Source organism: Agelaius tricolor, unplaced genomic scaffold (genome assembly GCF_023055355.1).
Source record: "Agelaius tricolor isolate 1412-34295 unplaced genomic scaffold, bAgeTri1.0.p SCAF_18, whole genome shotgun sequence".
Lineage (NCBI taxonomy): Eukaryota > Metazoa > Chordata > Aves > Passeriformes > Icteridae > Agelaius > Agelaius tricolor.
The window spans coordinates 8,108,210-8,127,993 of record NW_027269278.1 but is presented as its reverse complement, the minus strand read 5'-3'; the positions used below and the strand labels follow the sequence as shown (position 1 = coordinate 8,127,993).

Below are 19,784 nucleotides of genomic sequence, written 5' to 3'. Positions count from 1 at the left end.
CCATCCCTGCAGCCCATCCATCCATCCATCCATCCATCCATCCATCCATCCATCCCTGCAGCCCATCCATCCCTCCCTGCAGCCCATCCATCCATCCATCCATCCATCCATCCATCCATCCTTCCCTGCAGCCTATCCATCCATCCATCCCTCCCTGCAGCCCATCCATCCATCCATCCATCCATCCATCCATCCATCCATCCCTGCAGCCCATCCATCCCTCCCTGCAGCCCATCCATCCATCCATCCATCCATCCATCCATCCATCCATCCTTCCCTGCAGCCCATCCATCCATCCATCCCTCCCTGCAGCCCATCCATCCATCCATCCATCCATCCATCCATCCATCCCTGCAGCCTATCCCTCCCTGCAGCCCATCCATCCATCCATCCATCCATCCATCCATCCATCCATCCATCCATCCATCCCTGCAGCCTATCCCTCCCTGCAGCCCATCCATCCATCCATCCATCCATCCATCCATCCATCCATCCATCCATCCATCCCTGCAGCCCATCCATCCCTCCCTGCAGCCTATCCCTCCCTGCAGCCCATCCATCCATCCCTGCAGCCCATCCAGTCACTTGTAGCCACTGAGGGACACCAAGCTCAGGGTCAGGAGCTCCCTCTGTCCATGAGAAGGATGCTCCAGCAAAGCTGCCTGCAGTGTTCTGCACTGCAGTGAGCCTGAGACATGAAGGTTGACAGAATATTTGGGGGTTTCAAGTAACAGTTCTTTGTGTAATGCCCATGACACCAGCTGTAGACCTGCAGGTCAGTGTGGACTTTGGAGCTGTGAAACCTGCGCTCAGCACACCCTGTCCCAGCAGTGTGGGGCTGCCTGGGCCAGGACAGCAGCAACCACTCTTACAGCAGCTTGACAGGTTGAGTTTAGTTTAATTTCTTTTCTCCTTGGTTTTTGGGGTTTTGTTAGTACTTCATCAGGAGGTCTTCTAGAACCCCTTAATTTTGTTCCTATTTAAACCAAAGAGAATGAAGATTGTGGCATGGCATCACTGACTGCCAATAGCATCTTCCAAACCTGAGTTTTACCTCTCTTCCAGAAGCCTTTCTTCTTTTTCTTTTTTTAACCTGTTCATCTGTCAGGGACCATGTGCTCCTTGGAGGAGCAGAAGCATTGGATACTCTTGCACTTTAAGTAACTTGTTCCTGATGCTTTGTTTCCAGTCAGTAAGAAAGGAATGGTGTTCCAGCACATACTTGAAGATGACTTAACTAGCAGCCCTTAGAATATTAATTTCTCTTTGCCAGTGATGTTTTTAATGTGTTTAGAATAGTTGTGCCTGTGTTGCATTTCCTGAACCTCTGCTTTGTGCAGAAGTTTTGTATCTCCTTAACTATGCATATAAGTAATTTTATTTTTCTATTTCTGTAGATTTCGTTCATGATGTTGTTTAATCATATTTTTTTTCCCTTCTCTTTCTTTTTTTAATCTGTCCATGGAAGGTTTGGCAGGAAGAATGTGCTGTTTGCAACTCTGGCAATGCAGACTGGCTTCAGTTTCATACAGGTCTTCTCTACCAGCTGGGAGATGTTTTCAGTGTTGTTTGTGCTGGTTGGCATGGGACAGATATCTAACTACGTGGCAGCATTTGTTCTTGGTATGAAAGTCCTGCTGGTCACTGCATGTGTCCTTTCATCATGTGCTTTTCCTGCTCCTTTTCAGTACTGACTTAGGGTTGATTTGTTTTGCCAAGCAACACTGTTAAGAGTGTGGCCTCACCATGCATGAATAACTTCTCTTCTCCTTGGAAGCTTCCAGCTGATAGAGGTGCAATTTGAATTATTTCTGTGGTTTGCTATCCTAAAAGAGGCAAAACCCCAGAAACTATTTGAAATAAAGTCCATCTTCTAGTGGGAGAGATAATACATGTGAGACATGATTTCTTGGGGATTGGAGCTAGATGATCTTTAAGGTCCCTTCCAACCCAAACCATTCCATGATTCGATGATTTTTCTGGGATTTCTGATGTCCATTTCGAGCCTAAATACCTGTTTCATTTGAAAGTTGCAAAAGAACCAAGATAGGTAGAGTAATTTTTATAAAGTATTCTTTAAACAGCCTATAGTAAAAATTTAAATGTTGTCATGACTTCTGCTTTGTATACTTTGAAGCTAAGTAAGACCATATTTAATTATGGGGATGTGAATTACCTCATGAATCCGAGATTAAAAAAAAAAAAATCATGTATAGTGACCTCACTGCCCAAAGTACCAAATGGTGGCAAGAAATTTCTTTGCCAAGGAAGGTCAGTTCAAGGGTGAAAGCAGTGCTTAGATAACCTTACTGCACATAGCCTGCTGCAACTGCTGGCATCTTCTTTGATTTCCATAGAAACAAGAAAGATTGTATTTTTTTTCTCTGTCTCTTGATTTGCAGGTGCCAAAACATTTCAGAGGAGGGCACTGGACCTCTGTTCATGCATTTAATTCCCCTGGCAGTAGCGTGGTCTTTGTGACCAACATGAATTCCATATGTCTATCCCAAAAGACAGTGAGGATTTTGGCTTTTATATAGTCTAAATAGTCTTTTAGAAGGTAATACAGGTTGGGAACTTACTTGAGGCACCTTTGAATTATTCTTTAAAGAAGCTGGTCACTCTTCATAAGCTGGAGAGGATTCTGGACATCAAGCTACATTTAACTGTTGAAAATGTCAGGTGATTTAAGCTCCTCAGGTAAAATGTGAGATTCTAAAAAGATAAAATTACAGAAATGTGAGCTACATATTGAGCTACAGAAACACTGTGTGGCCCAGTTCTCATTCTTTTACACATATAATTACCTCCATTGGTGCAGGATCACAGCATGAAGCAACTCTGTGGTGCCTCCAGCTAGACGACAAAGTGCTACATCCTGCAACTCTGCAGTGCAGTGTGCTTCAAAGCCAATTGCTAGGAGTATTTTTATTAAGTGACTTGGTTGCTATTAAGTGAAAATCTAATAATCCCTCTGCTGTTTTGAACAGGCACAGAAATCCTTGGCAAGTCAGTCAGAGTGCTGTTCTGCACGCTGGGTGTGTGCATTTTTTATGCCTTTGGTTACATGCTGCTGCCCCTGTTCGCGTTCTTCCTCCGAGACTGGCGGATGCTGCTGCTGGCGCTCACCCTGCCCGGCCTGCTCTGCATCCCACTCTGGTGGTGAGTACAACTCACAAGGCTTTAGTCTTTAGAAGGTCCTGTCTGCAGGTTTTTAAGATGATGAAGCTAATGAAATTTAGGAATGTGTAGGTGAAGGATAGATGTTGTGTCCTTTACTCTCCCAGCTGTTTAGCTGTCGGTCCGTGGTGTTGTATGTGATCTGACTGATGCCTGAAAAACCTGCTCTTCGTGTTCTGTAGGCTTCTGTAAAACTGAGTGTTGCACATGCAAAGAAAGCAAAAAAAGGTCAATGAAACTCATACTTCTGCACCAACTGAAATCCACAGGCTTTAAGTATAGGTGTGAACTAAGGGCAGAAGGAAAAACCAGATGTTCTGGGCATTGGTAGGGTGACACAGATATGACAAACTACAAAACAGTACTTGCACAGCTGTGGCACTTCTGTGTTTTTTGTGTAGTTGTTAAAATACTACGTATGAGTGGCATGTAAAGCTGAACTATTCCACGTGGTGGTGGTGTTGCTTCACTTACAGTAGCAGCTGTGTTTGTGCTTCCATCTAGGTTCTAGTGCAATCCAATGACTGGGGAATTCTGCTCTCTGATTTGCCTTTTTATCACAGAATTTACAGTTACTAATTTTATATGTGTTGGCATTTAAGGATATGTTTCTTAACCTACAGCGTGCTGCTTGTTTGTTCACATTTCTGAATTTCTTAAAATTAATCCCATACTTGGAATGTTTGGATTGCTCTTTTTTCTGAGTCACTGTTAATTCCTTCAGCACTTCTGAAATCCATAAGGGCATATTAGTCTGGTCTTGTTCCTTACACTAGTCAGATCTTGTAAATCTGATTTCTGTTGTCACTGCACTAATTCCTGCAAGATGTGGCATGTTTAGAGATCTTCCTGCCTGGAACAATGTGTTGGTCCCTTCAGCAGCTCTTTCTGTGGAAATGCAGGCTTATTATTGTGAACCTTCTCTGCAGGATCATTCCAGAGTCTCCACGGTGGTTGATCTCCATGGGGAGGTTTCAGGAGGCAGAAGACATCATCCGAAAAGCTGCAAAAACCAATGGCATTACAGCCCCTGATGTAATATTTGACCCTAGTGAGGTAAGTCTTGTTTAGCAGTCCAGTTGTTTGCTGGACTTTACATAAAGCAATTAATTCCATACAGATGAATGGAATTATGCCTGCACTGCATTCTGTGCTTCTCAAGTGGGTGAAAGATCATTGTTTTATGCTGAAAAGCACAATACCCTTTCCCTTCATTGCAAAGCCTTTGTGATCCCATTCCCACAGGAATGCCAACGTGCATTCTAATGCAAACATCTTTTTCATCCAGTTTACAGCTGCCCTTTTTCCTTTACGGCTCTATTTTTCAGGGGAGGATAATGAATTTGAGGTGCCTATTGCTTAGTGATCTAAATATTTGCACCAAACAGATTCTGTGTTAATTCAGTCTGTAATATAACTCTGTATGACACAGGGCTAATCCTGACCAGTGACATTGGAAAGATTGTTATTCTAGTTCATACTCAACTTCTGTCACAGAATTTACAGTTAGTGATTTTATATGTGTTAGCCTCTAAAGAAATGTTTCTTAACCTCTACAGCATGCTGCTTGTGTGTTCACATTTCTGAATTTCTTAAATTAATCCCATACTTGGAATGTTTGGATGGCCCTTTTTTCTGAGTCACTGCTAATTCCTTCAGCACTTCTGAAATCCATAAGGGCATATTAGGATTCTAATCCACGTTAGAGAAAGCAAAATTTGAGCCCCTTTCAGATGAAGTAGTGACAGATATCTTTCCCATCTCTTTCTTCCTACAAGCTCCTGTTTTCTCTGGAAATCTTCCCTTTGTCTAAGCTGAAGGGTACCTTTAAGGTGCAGAAGCAGTTCCATAGACATTCAAACATGACCTCAGAAAGTCAAGACAGACAAACTGTATATTCCAGGAAAATGGGCACCTCGACAGAATCTGTCTGGGCAGTTGCAGGCTGACAATTGACAGTCCATTAAGTGAAAATACATATAATGTATATAATGAGTATAATATACTTGTTTGCTTTTGAAACAGCTTCCCTTGTGTTGAAGTTAGCAGAGTACAGACAAAGCTGTTTGTGCTGACTTATTAGGAGATAGTAGGGCAAACATCCTGGCCTTACTGGAACAGAAGAAGAATGCCAAGAAAACACACTCCTTCTGATACCTTTTCCTCTGGATCTTTGTTAGAATACATATTTTCCTTTTTCTTCTTCTTCTTTCTCATGCCGTGGCCATGAGAACTCATCTATTGCCAGCACTGCAGCAGGAGAATAGAAAATAAACTCTGGCTCCAACATCTGCCCTAGATCACTGTTTCTGGAATCTTCTCTCTTGTTCTTGGAAAGAAACACTGATGGGTTTTCTGTCTCTGAATGGGGTTGGATAGTGAAGGAGCAGAAGGCAGGGGCAAAAATAGGGATTTTATTACAGGAAATGCTGGACAAGTAGAAATGCTGATGTTGCAGCAGGGTGGGCTGGAGAATGTGGTGTGCATTTAGAGACATTAGCACATCAGCTTTCAAAAACATACTAACTTTCTGACCATCAGAGGAAAATGAGCTTGATGAACATGGAGAATTCCTGTCCATCTCTTTCCTTTCTAAGGTAAAAGTAACATTGTGGCCAAAAGATCAGTGCAGAACTCCTCTGCATCAGTGGTGTGTTTATGCTTTCTTATGTCTGCTATCTGAGAGCTGGAAAGCAGAAGGCTTACAGCCTCTTGAGGGTTTAGTAAGCATGTTTATGCTGCAAAGAGGTTCTCAGAAATCTGGCTGGCCCTTTGCCTTCCTCATTTGGAATGTGTGTTTGGGATGGAGGAGCCACCCGAGCTTATGACTGGAGAGTCCCTCGAGCCTGTGCAGCTGGAGAGCAGCAACTGCAGAATTTTGACTCCAGAGATTTCAAGCCAGTTGAGGTCCAGCAGGTGATGAATCACAAACCAGCAGTGGAGCACAAATAGGGCCTGGTTGGTTAAGAAAGGATAGAAATGTTTAGATTATAAGTTTAATCATTTTGGCTTCCCTGCCCTTCTCTCATAGCTTCTTGTTTGAGCCTGTCCTGGTAAAGATTATGTTGTCTGCTTATCCAGCTCTTAAAAGGCAAGGACCCTTTTTCTCATCAACAGACTAATTGACTGCATATTTCTCTTCCTGGTTTTGTTTTATGGTTTGCTTGTTTCTTCTTTTTTTTTTTTTTTTTCCTTGTTTCTTGGCAACAAGTAGTGGCATGTGGAAAGATCATGTGATTTATGAGAAAGGGCTATGAGCTGTGAAGTGACTACAGTTTGTGTGATGTAAGTTTGGCTTCAGGCAGAGTGAAAGCTAACAAAGGTGAAGGACAGTTTGGCTTTTGTAGAAAATGGATTGATGAAAGCAAATACACAGAAAGTTGGTGTGTACCAGACTGCTATTTCATTATCCAGATCTTCAGAACCAACTGTCACTTGGAAAGAATTTTCATGTTACTGCAGAGGTTTGAGAAACTCAAAGTTGCTTTATCAGAGCTGATAGTTTTAATCAATGGATTTTGTCCTCTTAAATCACCTTTTCTATATTTTGAAAAATCTTTTTCTTGGTCCCCCTCTTTAGGAGTCTAAATAAAGTCCTAATAAAAAAAAAATTTCTTTTTTACCGTCTTACCAAGCACAGAACTTGTTCTCATACTTTGTGGATGAATACCCTTGCATTGTTTACATGAAAGTGATTTTATGTTGAGAGGCTGGAAAGTTTAATGGGGAAAGGAGAAGATTGTTGTCTTTTTGTTTACATTCTTAGAAGATAATCTCAAAAACAGACTAGATAATGATGGGCACTCTTCAGCTCATTAGCCAGTTTGTCTCAGTTTAAATACATTACTCTTAGGTCCAGCTTGAGAAGTCATTGGCTAACTCTGCCCGGCTACAGTTTATTGCAGCAAATCTTGTTAATTGTTGCTGTGTCTGCAATGGACAGTTTATCACTTTGTTTTCCTCATATTTGAAGACTATGCTGTGTCTTCCCAGATGTCCTTGGTCTTCTGGCCCTTAGGCTAAAGAAACCCTCTACTTTTTTTCAAATGTCTCACCATCCTTGTTACTCTCTTCTAGTCTGAGTGCAGTTGATTCTCCAGGTGCAGTGCTCAAAACTGGATGTAAGAACCCTTCCAGTAGTGACATATAAATCGTGAATTAATGCTGTTGCTAATTCAAGTAACAAAAAGCAGTTGTTTTGTGAAGCCTCAAAGAAAATCATTACTACAGAATGTGCTGAGCTGGAAGGGACCCACACAGATCATCGAGTCCAACTCCTGGGCCTGCACAAGACACCCCAAGAGTCACACCTGAGAGTGCCTGAGAGCATTGTCCAAGTGCTTCCTGGGCTCTGTCAGCCTTGGTGCTGTGACCATTTCCTGGGGAGCCTGTTCCAGTGCCCAGCCACCCTCTTTCTGATAAACATTCCCTGACTCAGCTTCATGCAGTTTCCTTGAGTCCTGTCACTGGTCACGAGAGTTAAGAGTTTCAGTCTAAATTTTAAGTGACTTTAAATTAGAGAGGAGCTTCTACTTTCACAAGTTTGGCTCTTACATGTGTTTTGTTACAAACCTCTTTCAGTAGATCAAAAGACTGAGGTATAAGTTGGTGGTAGGACTTAGTTTCATAATCATTATTTTTGCAGGAAGTTAAAAGTTCCCATGTTTTGTTGTTTGCTCTTTTACAGCTACAAGATGTGAATTCCCAGAAGCAACAGACATACACCATTTTGGATCTAATGAGAACTCGAAATATCCTAACTATTACTATTATGTCAGTGCTTCTTTGGTAAGCAAGTGTGATTTAGGAGTATGTAACTTTAAATACTAAGATATTCTGAAAAGATACAGACAAAACCAGCTCAAAAATCAATGACTAGCTGGCTAAAACAACAAAATTCTGGTTACATAGGTTCTTCATTTTGGTGGCAGTGTAGAAACACATCTGGGTTGGTGTTCCTTTCTGAACAGTCAGGCTTATCCTGAACTGAGCAAGAATCCAAACAGCTGGCAGTGGATGTGTGGGAATGCTGCCTGATCCTGGGCCTTGGGGAATGCTCTTCTGACTGTAACAAAGTCATTTTAGGGGAATGAGTCATACCCTACCCCCAGTCAGAGAACTTCTGCCCAGGGATCTGAACGTGATGCCTGAATAAGGGGAGACTCTTTCCATTTCTTTTGTATTGGCTCTTAAAGGGATAATGATGCCTTTTAAGTTCTCATCTGAGATTTCCCTATATTTTCCTGATATCTGCTTTGTCTACTTGTCATCTTCAGCTTGGTTCTCACTAGCTGAAGCCATGCTTCATGCTCAATTTGATTAAATGGTGATTTCCTTACCAGAAATCTCAGTAAAGCTGTAAACAGAGAGAGTAACTGAAAACCTGCCAGAGGCTGTACAAGTGAGGTTTAATTAGTGCATGTACCTAATGACCAAACCAAGAAGGTCCCTTAAGTGCTTGGGAGCCAACTAAGTTTATATGCTGTCTTTTTGGACAATGTTCCTGTTCCTTAGTGAGGCACAGCCTCAGAGTTCAGTCCACTGACCTGCCAGCACATACAAGATGATGTGGCATCTTAGGGCAAAGGATGAATTGGCTTATATTTAAGCCAGATTCTCTGGCCCATAACCAAGCACAAGGCCAGGCCATAAACACACTGAGAAGGGAACTTGTGCAAAAAAAAAACAGCTTGAAAAGAAGGGTAATGTTGGTTCCTTGGAGAAATGTCAGTAAGGTGCCTATATAATGTCTTCCTGCTCAAGTCCAGTCACTGACTCCCATGTTTGATTGGAGGTGAGACTGTCCTACTCCTCATCTGCTTGATGTGGGGCAGTAGCTCCTGGGCACAGCCAGCTTTGGGTGTGTGGTTGTAGAAATCAAAGGCAAAACCTGTTGGAACAGCATTTCTGGGAGGATGAAGCAACTGAGAGAAGCACTGACATGACAGTATGTAATCCATTCTAATGGATTCAGTAACCCATACTGAAGGGCTTTTTACCACATCAAAAATCAAGTTTTATGATAGGCAAGAACAGTCAAGGAGGTACAGTTGACTTGCACACTCTTACCTCCTCTTGCAGAAAAATATTTGGTTAAGCTGGGCAATTTTTCACTATTCTAATTTATATGTCAGTGACCTAATCTCCTTTAATTTAATTTCCTAATATATAAAGACATAATATCTTGTGCTTCCTCACAGCACATAGTTTTCCAGCCCATGTTACACTGATGGTATATTCCGTGTCATTAATTAAAAGTTCTCACCAAAAAGGGTTATAAAAGAGGATAGTTGCAGAAGCAATATATCAGCTTTACATAGTGCTGAGTGCTTTGTTAATTTTGACTAAGTAACAGGCCCTTAAACTATTCCCTTTGCAGGGTTTGCACCAGGGATGAAGAAGTTTGGCTTCTTGGCACCCTAGGATGTGTAAATACCACTGAAGTTTTTCTACAAAATATATAACTATATTAAGGTTTGCCAATGTAATGAGCTGAGGCAATCTGCTACCAAAAGGGAGTTCCAGCATTACAGTTTGTATATAAAAATAACTCCAAGGAACACAGGGTGTAAAAAACACTGCAGAACTACTTCTGAGAAGAATGGCTTAGGGCAGGGCACCACAGCAGCAGGAGGTAACTCTCAGCTGTGTCACTTCATGCCTTCCCAGGTACACTACTTTTAAGAAAACACCATGAAGGCTTTTCCAATATTCAGTGAGGAGGAGGAAGAGCTCATCTTTTTTCAGTGGTGCACTTGGTGCTGTGCAGTGGTTTTGCTCCAGGTTCTGTTACAAGGTAGATGCTGGTGGAGATGAAGTGTCCAGTGTTCTGTGCCTCATGTTTGCACCTGGACGTGTCCTGATCCACTGCCCATTATTTCCTTATTAACCACGTTATACTTGTTGGTAAAGCTTACCCCTCTCTACCCAGCATTTCCCAAGACAGGACAGAGTTTGTCTCCAAGGCCAGTTGTGTATTTCTCGGGATTACATGGAAGCCAGCTGTCATCTGGCACAAAGTTAAGATGGCAGTGTTCCAGCCACCAGTCTCTGTCCTGATGCACTGACCAGCTCAGGCAGCCAGGCATGCCATTGTCATTTGGAAGCTGCCCAGCCAGCTTGGGGCATGGCAGAGAAAATCATGGGCTGCTTGGGCCTGCCAGGATGCCATTCTCCTCCCCTCTGACTTTAAACAGAAAGCATGGAGCATAATGACCCAGAAACAATGCTCTCCACCCAGAGCTCCCTGGTAAACATAAAGGAAAGCTGCTGTAGGCCTCAGCAGCAGTAAAATTCAGTAGCTCAGACTTTCAGGTTAAGGCTATAAACAACAGTAATGGCAACTATTGCATTACTGCAGTGTGAATGATCATTGCTTTCTTCCCAGGGTAATATATTTTCTTCTTTGAATTCAAGAGCAGTCTGAAAGATCAAAAGCATCTGCATGGTTTAATTGTTGACTTGCTGTTTCTGAAGTCAGCACTTTAGCTGCTTCAGAAACGAACAAGTCTGCCAGATCCTGAATTTACCCTACACAGCCATTTCTGTGCTTGATGGAAATGTGGAAGAGGTTCATGGCAACCTGAGGAAGAAGAGAGATTTGTTTGACCCTGCTATTGTTTCTTTCAGGATGATAATCTCAGTTGGCTATTTTGGACTTTCTCTTGACACACCTAACTTGCATGGAGACGTGTATGTGAACTGCTTCCTGTCAGCAGTGATTGAAGTGCCAGCCTACATCATCTCGTGGCTGCTGCTGCGCAACCTGCCCCGACGGTACTCAATGGCTGCTGCGTTATTCTTGGGAGGCTGTGTTCTTCTCTTCATTCAGCTGGTGCCCTCACGTATGGAATCATTAGTTGATCTCACATATCTATGATAGGTGAGGTGCAGTACCTTGCACGGGGTAGATGTGGAGGAAAAGTGTCCTGAGGGGACTCAATGCAGACACTCGTGTCCTATCTTTGCCCCTCCTCCTTGGCTCTCAGTAACTGCCACAGCAGGACATTCAGACTCAGTGTGAAAGGTGGGTCATTGCCTTTGGGATCTGTTGGGACTAGAATTGTAGTCCAGTTTTGCCTCTAAAGCTACATCTCTGGCAGGGTGTCCTGGTGAGGTTCAGGTGTAAAACCAGGACTAGACCAACCAGAATTTGGTAATTTGGTAAGAGGAAGTTACCAAGGGGCTGCAGAACTCACTTCCCAAAGTTGTTGACTTTAGAGCTTGTTTAATGGAGTCATTGTGGAAGTATTTTTGATAAGCAGAGATGTTTGTACTGAATTAGTGTTGATAGTTAAAATAATGTGGAGCTACTGGGAAGGAAGGCCAAGCAACATTTATTGGATCATTTATTGGATCTCAAACCATACATATCTTTAGTCCAGTTAGATAATAGGGCTATGGAGTCATTACAGATAACAATATTGAATATAAGGGGAAGTAGTGTTGCCTAGGACTCATTTAAAAATCAAAGATATACAAAAGAGAATGGGCAAGAACTGCCTTGCTTATTTTATCCAGGTAATATGTGTGCTGCATTCTCAGGTTTGGTGGTTTTTTTCTCCTGTTCTTTGAGTTAATTGGACACTGATATGATCTGTTTTGATTTCCAAATCTTAACTGTCCCAGTTAAGTCAACCCAACTTCCTATAATTAAATTATTATAGCTAAGAGTGTTAATGAAACTAAGAATGTAGCTAAGAATGTTAATGAAAAACCAGTTTTTTAGGAAACGTAAAATAAAATTATTTGTTTCAAATGTTTTACTTTGTTCACTTCATTAAAAAGGGATATATGGCATTTTTTTGCAATAGCAGAAGTCTGGCCCCTGAAACCTGAGAGGATCTCAGCAGTTCTGACTCCGTTCTCCTTGTTTTTCACTTGGCAGGAAGCCCTGTTCTCAAGAGAAAATGGAAGCGTTGACTTCTAGTAATTTAAAAAACAAAACATTTAAAAAGAACATTGCTTATGTTTGTGGATATTTACAGGGAAAAAAGACAGCAGATATTGGAGTTAATTAGGCAGGAGTTACACAAACACAAAGGAGTTAAAGGATACAGTGAATTGCAGGAGCTAAGTCCTGACTGTGTTTGGCTTTCAGATCTCAGTGTGCTGTCTATTCTGCTGGTGATGTTGGGCAAGTTTGGAATCACCTCTGCCTTCTCAATGGTTTATGTTTACACGGCTGAGCTCTACCCAACAGTAGTAAGAAACATGGGAGTTGGAGCAAGTTCCATGGCCTCCAGACTGGGCAGCATCCTCTCACCTTACTTTGTTTACCTTGGTGAGTTACCTGGGCTGCTGGAGAGATGCTCCAGAGACTCAATTCTCTTGCCTCAATAAGGACACTCCTTACAGCTATTTATTCCCACTGCCTTGAGTTCCTACAACCACAGTTATAACAACATAACTTTGAAAGTTAGGCTGTCATGGGGGTTGAATGGTTTTGTTTCTCTGAAAGCACAAACTTACACAGGTAAAGCCCTGAACCTTGGTACAAACATTACCACAGAACCACAGAATGGATTGGGTTGGAAGGAACCTTAAGTCTCATTTCATTCCACCTCCCTGCCATGGGCAGGGACACTTCCACCAGACTAGGCTGCCCCATGCCCTGTCCAACCTGGTCTTGAGCACTTCAGGGATGGGGCATCCACAGCATCTCTCAATTATCAGAAACTTAGAGCTGATGCAGCTTTTTTTTAATTTGTTTTGTTTCTTTCTTTTCTTTTTTTGTGTTTTACATAGGTGCCTATGATCGATTTTTGCCTTACATCCTGATGGGGAGCCTGACTGTGCTGTCAGGAATTCTCACACTGTTCCTGCCTGAAAGCTATGGTATGCCTCTTCCTGACACCATTGATCAAATGCTGAGGGTCAAAGGGTAAGTGCCACCTGCTTTAACATCCTCTGCTCTGAGGATTGGTTCTGCCTAGGTATGGTCAGAGGGAGAGGCTGGTTTTGGTAGCAAAGGCAGCCCTCTGTTGAAAATACAAAAGCTTAGCTGAAGTCTTAGTCCCTCTTCCCAAGTGTAAATGTTCATGTGTACATCTCTCAGCTCCAAATTTATCATTTTACTCTGATGACTTAAAAGGCATTCCTCAGATGTACTTTTATTGAAAGTGTGCTGTTTTATCAATGTATAGGGACATGTAGTAGGTCCTGAAAGTCTCCTAAGTGCTGGGGAAGAGCTGAACTCTTCCAGTTTAGTTCAGCTGATCTAAAAAGCACTGAGAGCATTTGGCCTTTTGCCATGGCTCTGATTGAAGATGACACATGAGCACAGATGTGGTGTAAGAAAGGGACCTTTTCACATGAAGTCAACAGGATATTAAAATTAGGAGGCTGTGTCCTTTCAGACACGACTCAGTTTTTTTTTCTAAGTTCTCTCATCTGTTTTTAAAGTTATTTTATTTTTTCTTTCTTCATTTAGGTTGGAATACAGGCCTCCATCTAGTAGCACAAGGGATCCCAAGGAGGAAGAAGAAAATCCAGAGATTTTTAAAAGCACAGCTTTTTGATGGAACTCCTATGTATTTCCTGGTGGACTGAAAGTTAAATGGACTTTTCTTCTAAAATTTATCCTAGAAAGGGCTAGTGACAACACTTTGTTTTCTGTAATTTGAACCTTATTTATTAATTTAAACACCATGTTCCCTACATTCTCTTTTTATATGAACATAAATACTTTGTAGGCTTCAATGAGATTTTTCAGCCATGGTTGAGTTCATGCAGTAGTACCATGGAGCAGAATCTGATCAGTCTTTTGTAACTTTACACGTATAGTTCAGCTGAAAGATACTTGAAAATGAGTTCAAGGGCTGGCAATGTGCCTGGCTTCTTCAGAGAACCTCCTCCAGAGCTAATGCTTACATCAAGAGATAAAAATTGCCTGGAAAAGTTGCTCATTGCTTTTGGTTCCTTGACTTCTGTTTGTGGACAGGAAACTTATTTATTGTAATGAAGGTTTATGACAATGTGCCTCTCTGTGATCTTACTCAAATGACTTTGCATATGCTGAATTTGTTACCAAATTGAGAAAGATGCAAAGAAAGATTTTGAGAATTAATTCTAACCTGTTATGTTTTAACTCAGCATAGACTGAAAGGATTGTCTTGCACAAAGTATTTAGCACTGAAATTTTGTTCACAAAATTCACTTGATTCCAATGCTGGATTTCAACTGTACCTTCTTGGTGAAGTTGTTTACATCTGACCTTGGATATGGCCTTTTTTCAGGCTGGATTTATTCTAAATAATGCAAATGGTTTCACCTGTGTGTAGAGGGAGTGGTGTTAGTTTGGCATTCTCCCTTTTCAATGTGTGGTGAAAGTTTTTTGTATAAATTGTTTTAATGTTTTCTGTGCAATTTGGATGATGGAAACAATTATCCTGTCTTTGTTCTGTGTTTTTCCCACTCATGTACACATGCACACAATTAATATATTTAGTTGTAAATTTTTATGTTAATCATGCCACTGCAGTGACCTCCTGGTGGAATGTACTGAGAACAAAACTCAGAATATATCTCTGACCCCTGATTCTCCATCTTCAAGTGTCAACTATATGATTGCTGTGAGGTCTGGTCATTCTAAGTTTCACTTAACTTATGTAATCAGTGAATTGCTTTTAAATTGTTTAAAAAAACCCAACAAACCCACAAATCTTGTTGTCAGTCTGCCAAGAAACTGTTCCTTGTGTTATGGAAGTTTGGCATTACCTGTGTTTCTTTAAATACACAATATATATGTACACAGAGTCTCATTTGTGCTATGCTGGTTACAGTGTGACAGATGTGAGTGGTGAAAGGTTTCTCTCTCATGGCACTTGTGTTTTGTTCTGTCTTGTTAAATTAAGACAATAATAATAAACAACCTAAACCTTTGTAGCCTAAACTCTCAGGGTCCTTACTCTACTGCAGCAGCTGGTTGGGGAAGTTTTGCATTTTCTTATGGTGTTTAAATATACAGGTGGTGCTGGCTGATTCCAGTCTTTCATTAATCAATACCCCAAATTGTGACCTTGGTAACAGACTCCAGCAATGGGACTGATGTGTACCTTGGACTGCTTGTCACAGGAAGAAAGTAGAAAATGTTGTATAGACTATAGTGGTTTGGTTTGGTTCAATTCTTCCTACAGTGTCCTGAGCTCTAGGGTTTGCTTCACTTTTCCTGCATTTTCTCACTTTTTATTTAGGATTTTCATTTATGAATGCAGCAGGGAGCTGACCAGTGTCCCCGGGTCAGAGAATGATACCAAAACCACAGTATTGTCAGCTTTTCCAAGGAAAAAAAATGCAAAGCTGGGGGCAGGTTCAGTGTCACTCCTCTTTAGTAGGTTGACAAGCCCTGAGCAGCAGGTTTAAAATGCACTGTGAGATTTGAGGCTACTGCCAAAATTGAGAACCTGGATTTTACAAGCCTCACTGCACATCACAGGACAGCCTTGACATGAACAAATACATGTCAGGGTAGTGCATGTAACAGCCAGCCCCCCTTGCCCAAAAACATGACCTGATTTGTTAGGTTTACAGCCTTTTTGAAATATTTATTGCAAGCATGAGAGTATGTTGTAAAACATAGTACAGATATTTTTCTTTGTAAACCTTATGTTTAGGAACTGGAACGTTGAGAAGCAGCTTTTTCTTTGTGTGTGTTGCAGGAGAATGATCTGGTAACTGCAGGAATCTGAGGCAAAACACATTTAGCTGCAACTTCCTTGTAATGAATTTGCCAACGTAAACAACCATGTCCCATAAGGCTCTTCCTGTAAACAGCTTCAGAAAATACCCTGAAATGTAAGATATGTGCTTGCCTGATAGATGATTTAGTCTGGAAATTCCAGTCCTAAAGTGCAGTGTCCATTTAACATCTGATTTAGCTGTAATTTCTCACCCATTGTTTTATCAAAGTATGTGCCTTGAAAGAGAGACTTTTGTTCTTGAATATTTAAATATTTTGATGTTCACTAAAGTTCTTTGTGAGATCATCTGTTGTTAATGTTGGTTTGGGAGTTTTTTAAAATCCAAATTGGGGGATTTCCTGGTTGTGACTAATACTACAAAATTCAATGACAATCACTTCATGTCAAAAAACGGGTTTTTCCCTTGCTTATGTTTTTAAAAACACAAAGTCTGAGTCAGAAATGTGGAACATAATTGAAATAGCAGACTGGGTTATTTTGTACTTACTGTTTTATCCTACTCTTTTCAAGTTCAGCTCTAAGCCAAGGATCTTGTTCTAGTGGGTAACAAGCATCTCCAAAAGAAACTGAGGGAATATTTTAATAAACAAGATACAGATAAAAGGACCTGATACAGTTATGGGCAAATCTTAGATTGGTATCCATGCTGCCAGCAGATAAGATTTGCAGCACAGAGTGTGACTACAGATATACTTGCAGAACAGGGAGAAAGGCCAGAATTGACCTTTGGAACAGGAATTGTGATAAACCTGTGAGCCTGTGCTGCAGAGGAGGAAGATGAAACAGACTTTGACACTCAGACTGAACTTAACCTGGGAAATCCTGCATGGTTTGGGTGCCTGTAACCTGTACACTGCAGCAATGCATGTCACAGTTACCTGGTTAGGGAGGATTCCCTGTTGCCAGAGAGCAATCACAGAACAGTAAATGGCCCTGGGGACAAGGATCCCTTCCTTTCCAGCTCTCAGGCTGACTCCTGTCATCCTCTCAGGCATGTCAGATAATCCTGTGACTTCTGTTTCTTTGCTTGGAAATGCCATTAACTCAAAAGGTACCACACCTACTTGTGATGTTCTGTGCTCCACAGTCAGTAATTGTTAGAATCTCTGATCTCCTGGCAGTGAATGTAATGCTCCCATAAGCATCATTTAGTATTTCATCTTCCACAATGGGGCAGCTTTGGCTGACTTGTGACACTATTTTGTGGAAGGTTGTGAACTTCTCCCTTTGCAAGTGAGCATTTGGGGTGGGTGGGTACACAGGGAGGGGGTGCATTGCCCAGGGAGCTGGACTGCAATACCTATTTCAGTATTTGTAGAATAGAACCTTAGTCCTTGCAGTTATAAATTATTTTCTTAAAACACAGAATCAGCTTAGGACCATCAAGCCTTACTTAGAAATGCTTTTGGGAGTACCTTAAACCCGTAATGGCTACAGCCTTGTACATAGAAAAATATATAAATTTCTTCTAAGAATGTAAATATTCCTAGCTGTACCTACACTGATTCTTACCCTAGTTTTTTTTATAGAGAAATGCTTGTTATTTGTAAAATTAAGAATAAAATATCTGGATTTATCTTTAATTTTTTTTTTTTGTTTAGAAATATATCCTAGTATCTATTGAAAGGCTCTTGGTATGAAGTTTCATTGTTTAACAGCCAGTCTGAGATCCCTTGGACTGTCTGTACCCTGGATCTTTGTGTAAGAGCTCTCTGTGTGCATCCAAACGCAGCAGGCAGGCCTGCAGTGCCCAGGAGCCCAGCAAGAGGTGCCAGCAGCACTTGTGCAACCCAGATGTGCTGCCCAGGATCTGAGCAGAATGAAAGCAGAATGAAATACCCTTTTAGAATAACCAGCAAGAGACAAGATTCTACCCCTCTACTCTGCTCTTGTGAGACCTCACCTGCCATGCTGTGTCCAGCTCTGGGATCCCCAATATCAGAAGGACCTGGAGCTGCTGGAGCCAGTCCAGAGAGGCCCTGGAGATGCTCTGAGGGCTGGAGCCCCTCTGCTCTGCAGCTGGGCTGGGAGAGCTGGGGGTGCTCACCTGGAGAAGAGAAAGTGCCAGAGAATCCTCAGAGCCCCTTCCAGTGCCTAAAGGGGCTCCAGGAGAGTGGGAGAGGGGCTTTGAACAAGAGCATGGAATGACAGGGTAAGGGGAATGGCTTCCAACTGACAGAGGGCAGGATTAGATAAGAGATTGAAAAGAAATTATCGACTGTGGAGGGACAAGTGCCTCCTGGAACAGGTTGCCCAGACAAGCTGTGGCTGGCCCATCTCTGGGAATATTCAAGGCCAGGTTGGATGGGTTTAGAGCAACCTGATCTAGTGGAAGGTGTCCCTGCCATGGCAGGGGTTGGAATGAGATCAGCTTTAATGTCTCTTCCCACCCAAACCAGTCTGTGGCTTCATGTAAAACCCCTGGTGCCTCTAGCAGCCTGTGCACACTGGTTTTTCTTACGTTTGGGGTCATTCTTCTGAACAGATCCTGGGAGCAGCATTCCAGAAATTCTTGTGCAGAAACAAATGCTTCTGAGGAGAGAAAAAAAAAATACACCCAGAGACTGCACTGTGTAGAGCCAGTCATTTCTGGAGGTGGATGTCCATAGCTGCAGGGAGACAGTTTTTCTGTCTCACTTGCACTATAGATCTTTGACCTGTTATGCCAGCAAGTCTTACCTGTGTCACTTGACTCTTTGCCTGACTTCTAACAAACTACAAGTGTGCTGGCTCCTAGGTCAGCTTTACTTCGAGGCAAGGTAAATAATGAGTGATAAGCAGCAACTGTCCAAGAACACCGGGTAATTGATTAAATTCCTGAAGAAAATACCATAAAAGCCTGCAGTCACTGAGTGAGCATTCCTGATAGCAGCTGTTGCCTCCTGGAGCGAGCAGCTGTGCAGGAGGGTATTGCAGACCAGCTGAGGAGGATGTTCCTTGCTCCTGCAAAGCACTTCTGAGAGTCCCAGCTTTTCTCCCCTTGGCTGTGTCTAGTGCTGGCTTTCTGCTAGAAGTGAGACTTCTTGAAGTATCTTAATTGTGACCATCTGGAAGGTTCTTTGCCCTTGGGGTGAACCAACTTAATTTCCTTTTGATTTATCCATTAATTGTTCTTAGCCATAAGAACTCTTCAGTGCTCTGATAGCTTTATCCAAGCCGCCAGAGTTCATATAGCTCCTGCTCTCGTTTGCAGAGAGGGCATTGGTCAGAGGGAGCTCTCCTGTTGTGGGGTTGCTGCTTTCTCATGAAGAAGTCACTCCCACCATCCCAAGTACCTTCACGTCAAATCCCACGAGGTAAATGACCTTGTGGGAGCTGGGTCTGCCCTATCTACAGGGACTCACAGAATCGCTCGGGTGGGAAAAGGCCTCTAAAATTGCCCAGTCCAACCATTTCCCAGCACTGCCAAGCCCACCGCTAAGCCCCATCCCCAAGTGCCACATCTGTACACGTCTGTTGAACCCCTCTGGTCCCTCCGGCGCCCAGCCCAAGCGCTTCTCCACCTGTCCTGCTGCAGCTCGGGGACAATCGCGGCCGGGCCCGGGGGAAGGGACAAACCCGCTGTGTGAGAGGCGGGCAGGGGGAGCCGCTCGCTCGCAGCCCCGGCTCCGGGCCGGTCCCCCCGGGCTCCCCCGCCCCTGCTCCCCCAAACCTTTCCCCGAGGGCGGCCGGCAGCCGGGGCCGCCCCTCCTTGGCCAGGAAAGGGAAAGCGAAAGCGGTGAGCGCTGTCACTCGGAGCGGGGCCGCGGCCGGAGCGGGGCTGGGGGCGGCGGCCCCGGCAGGTGAGGGGAGCGGAGCGGGCCGGGAGGGCTGCGGGCCCCGCGCGTCTGGCAGCGGGCACCGAGCGAGCGAGCGAGCGGCTGCGGCGGCGAGTCCCTGCCCGGGCCCCGGCGCTCCCTTCTC

The 19,784-nt window shown here is 42.9% G+C and overlaps 1 protein-coding gene and 1 long non-coding RNA gene across 3 annotated transcripts in view; one reads left to right on the top strand and one right to left on the bottom strand.

Moving 5' to 3' along the window:
• Positions 1-15,066, top strand: part of LOC139597647 (organic cation/carnitine transporter 2-like) — a 26,112-nt gene extending 11,046 nt beyond the window's left edge. Inside the window, exons 3-10 of the mRNA XM_071443164.1 lie at positions 1,469-1,623; positions 2,991-3,162; positions 4,110-4,236; positions 7,868-7,968; positions 10,810-11,024; positions 12,281-12,463; positions 12,928-13,063; positions 13,613-15,066. Coding sequence (XP_071299265.1) covers positions 1,469-1,623; positions 2,991-3,162; positions 4,110-4,236; positions 7,868-7,968; positions 10,810-11,024; positions 12,281-12,463; positions 12,928-13,063; positions 13,613-13,700 — 1,177 coding nt within the window. The 3' untranslated portion in view covers positions 13,701-15,066. The remainder of the gene's footprint in view (positions 1-1,468; positions 1,624-2,990; positions 3,163-4,109; positions 4,237-7,867; positions 7,969-10,809; positions 11,025-12,280; positions 12,464-12,927; positions 13,064-13,612) is intronic.
• Positions 5,087-19,784, bottom strand: LOC139597648 (uncharacterized). 2 transcript variants are annotated; one of them, XR_011681668.1, is made up of 4 exons: positions 18,561-19,784; positions 18,343-18,413; positions 17,785-17,928; positions 5,087-6,135 (listed from the first exon to the last, which is right to left on the bottom strand). It is a non-coding gene; the product is annotated as an uncharacterized lncRNA (long non-coding RNA). The 2 variants fall into 2 exon arrangements; XR_011681667.1 differs by lacking the exon at positions 5,087-6,135 and adding an exon at positions 11,494-12,073 and having other exon boundaries at positions 18,561-19,781.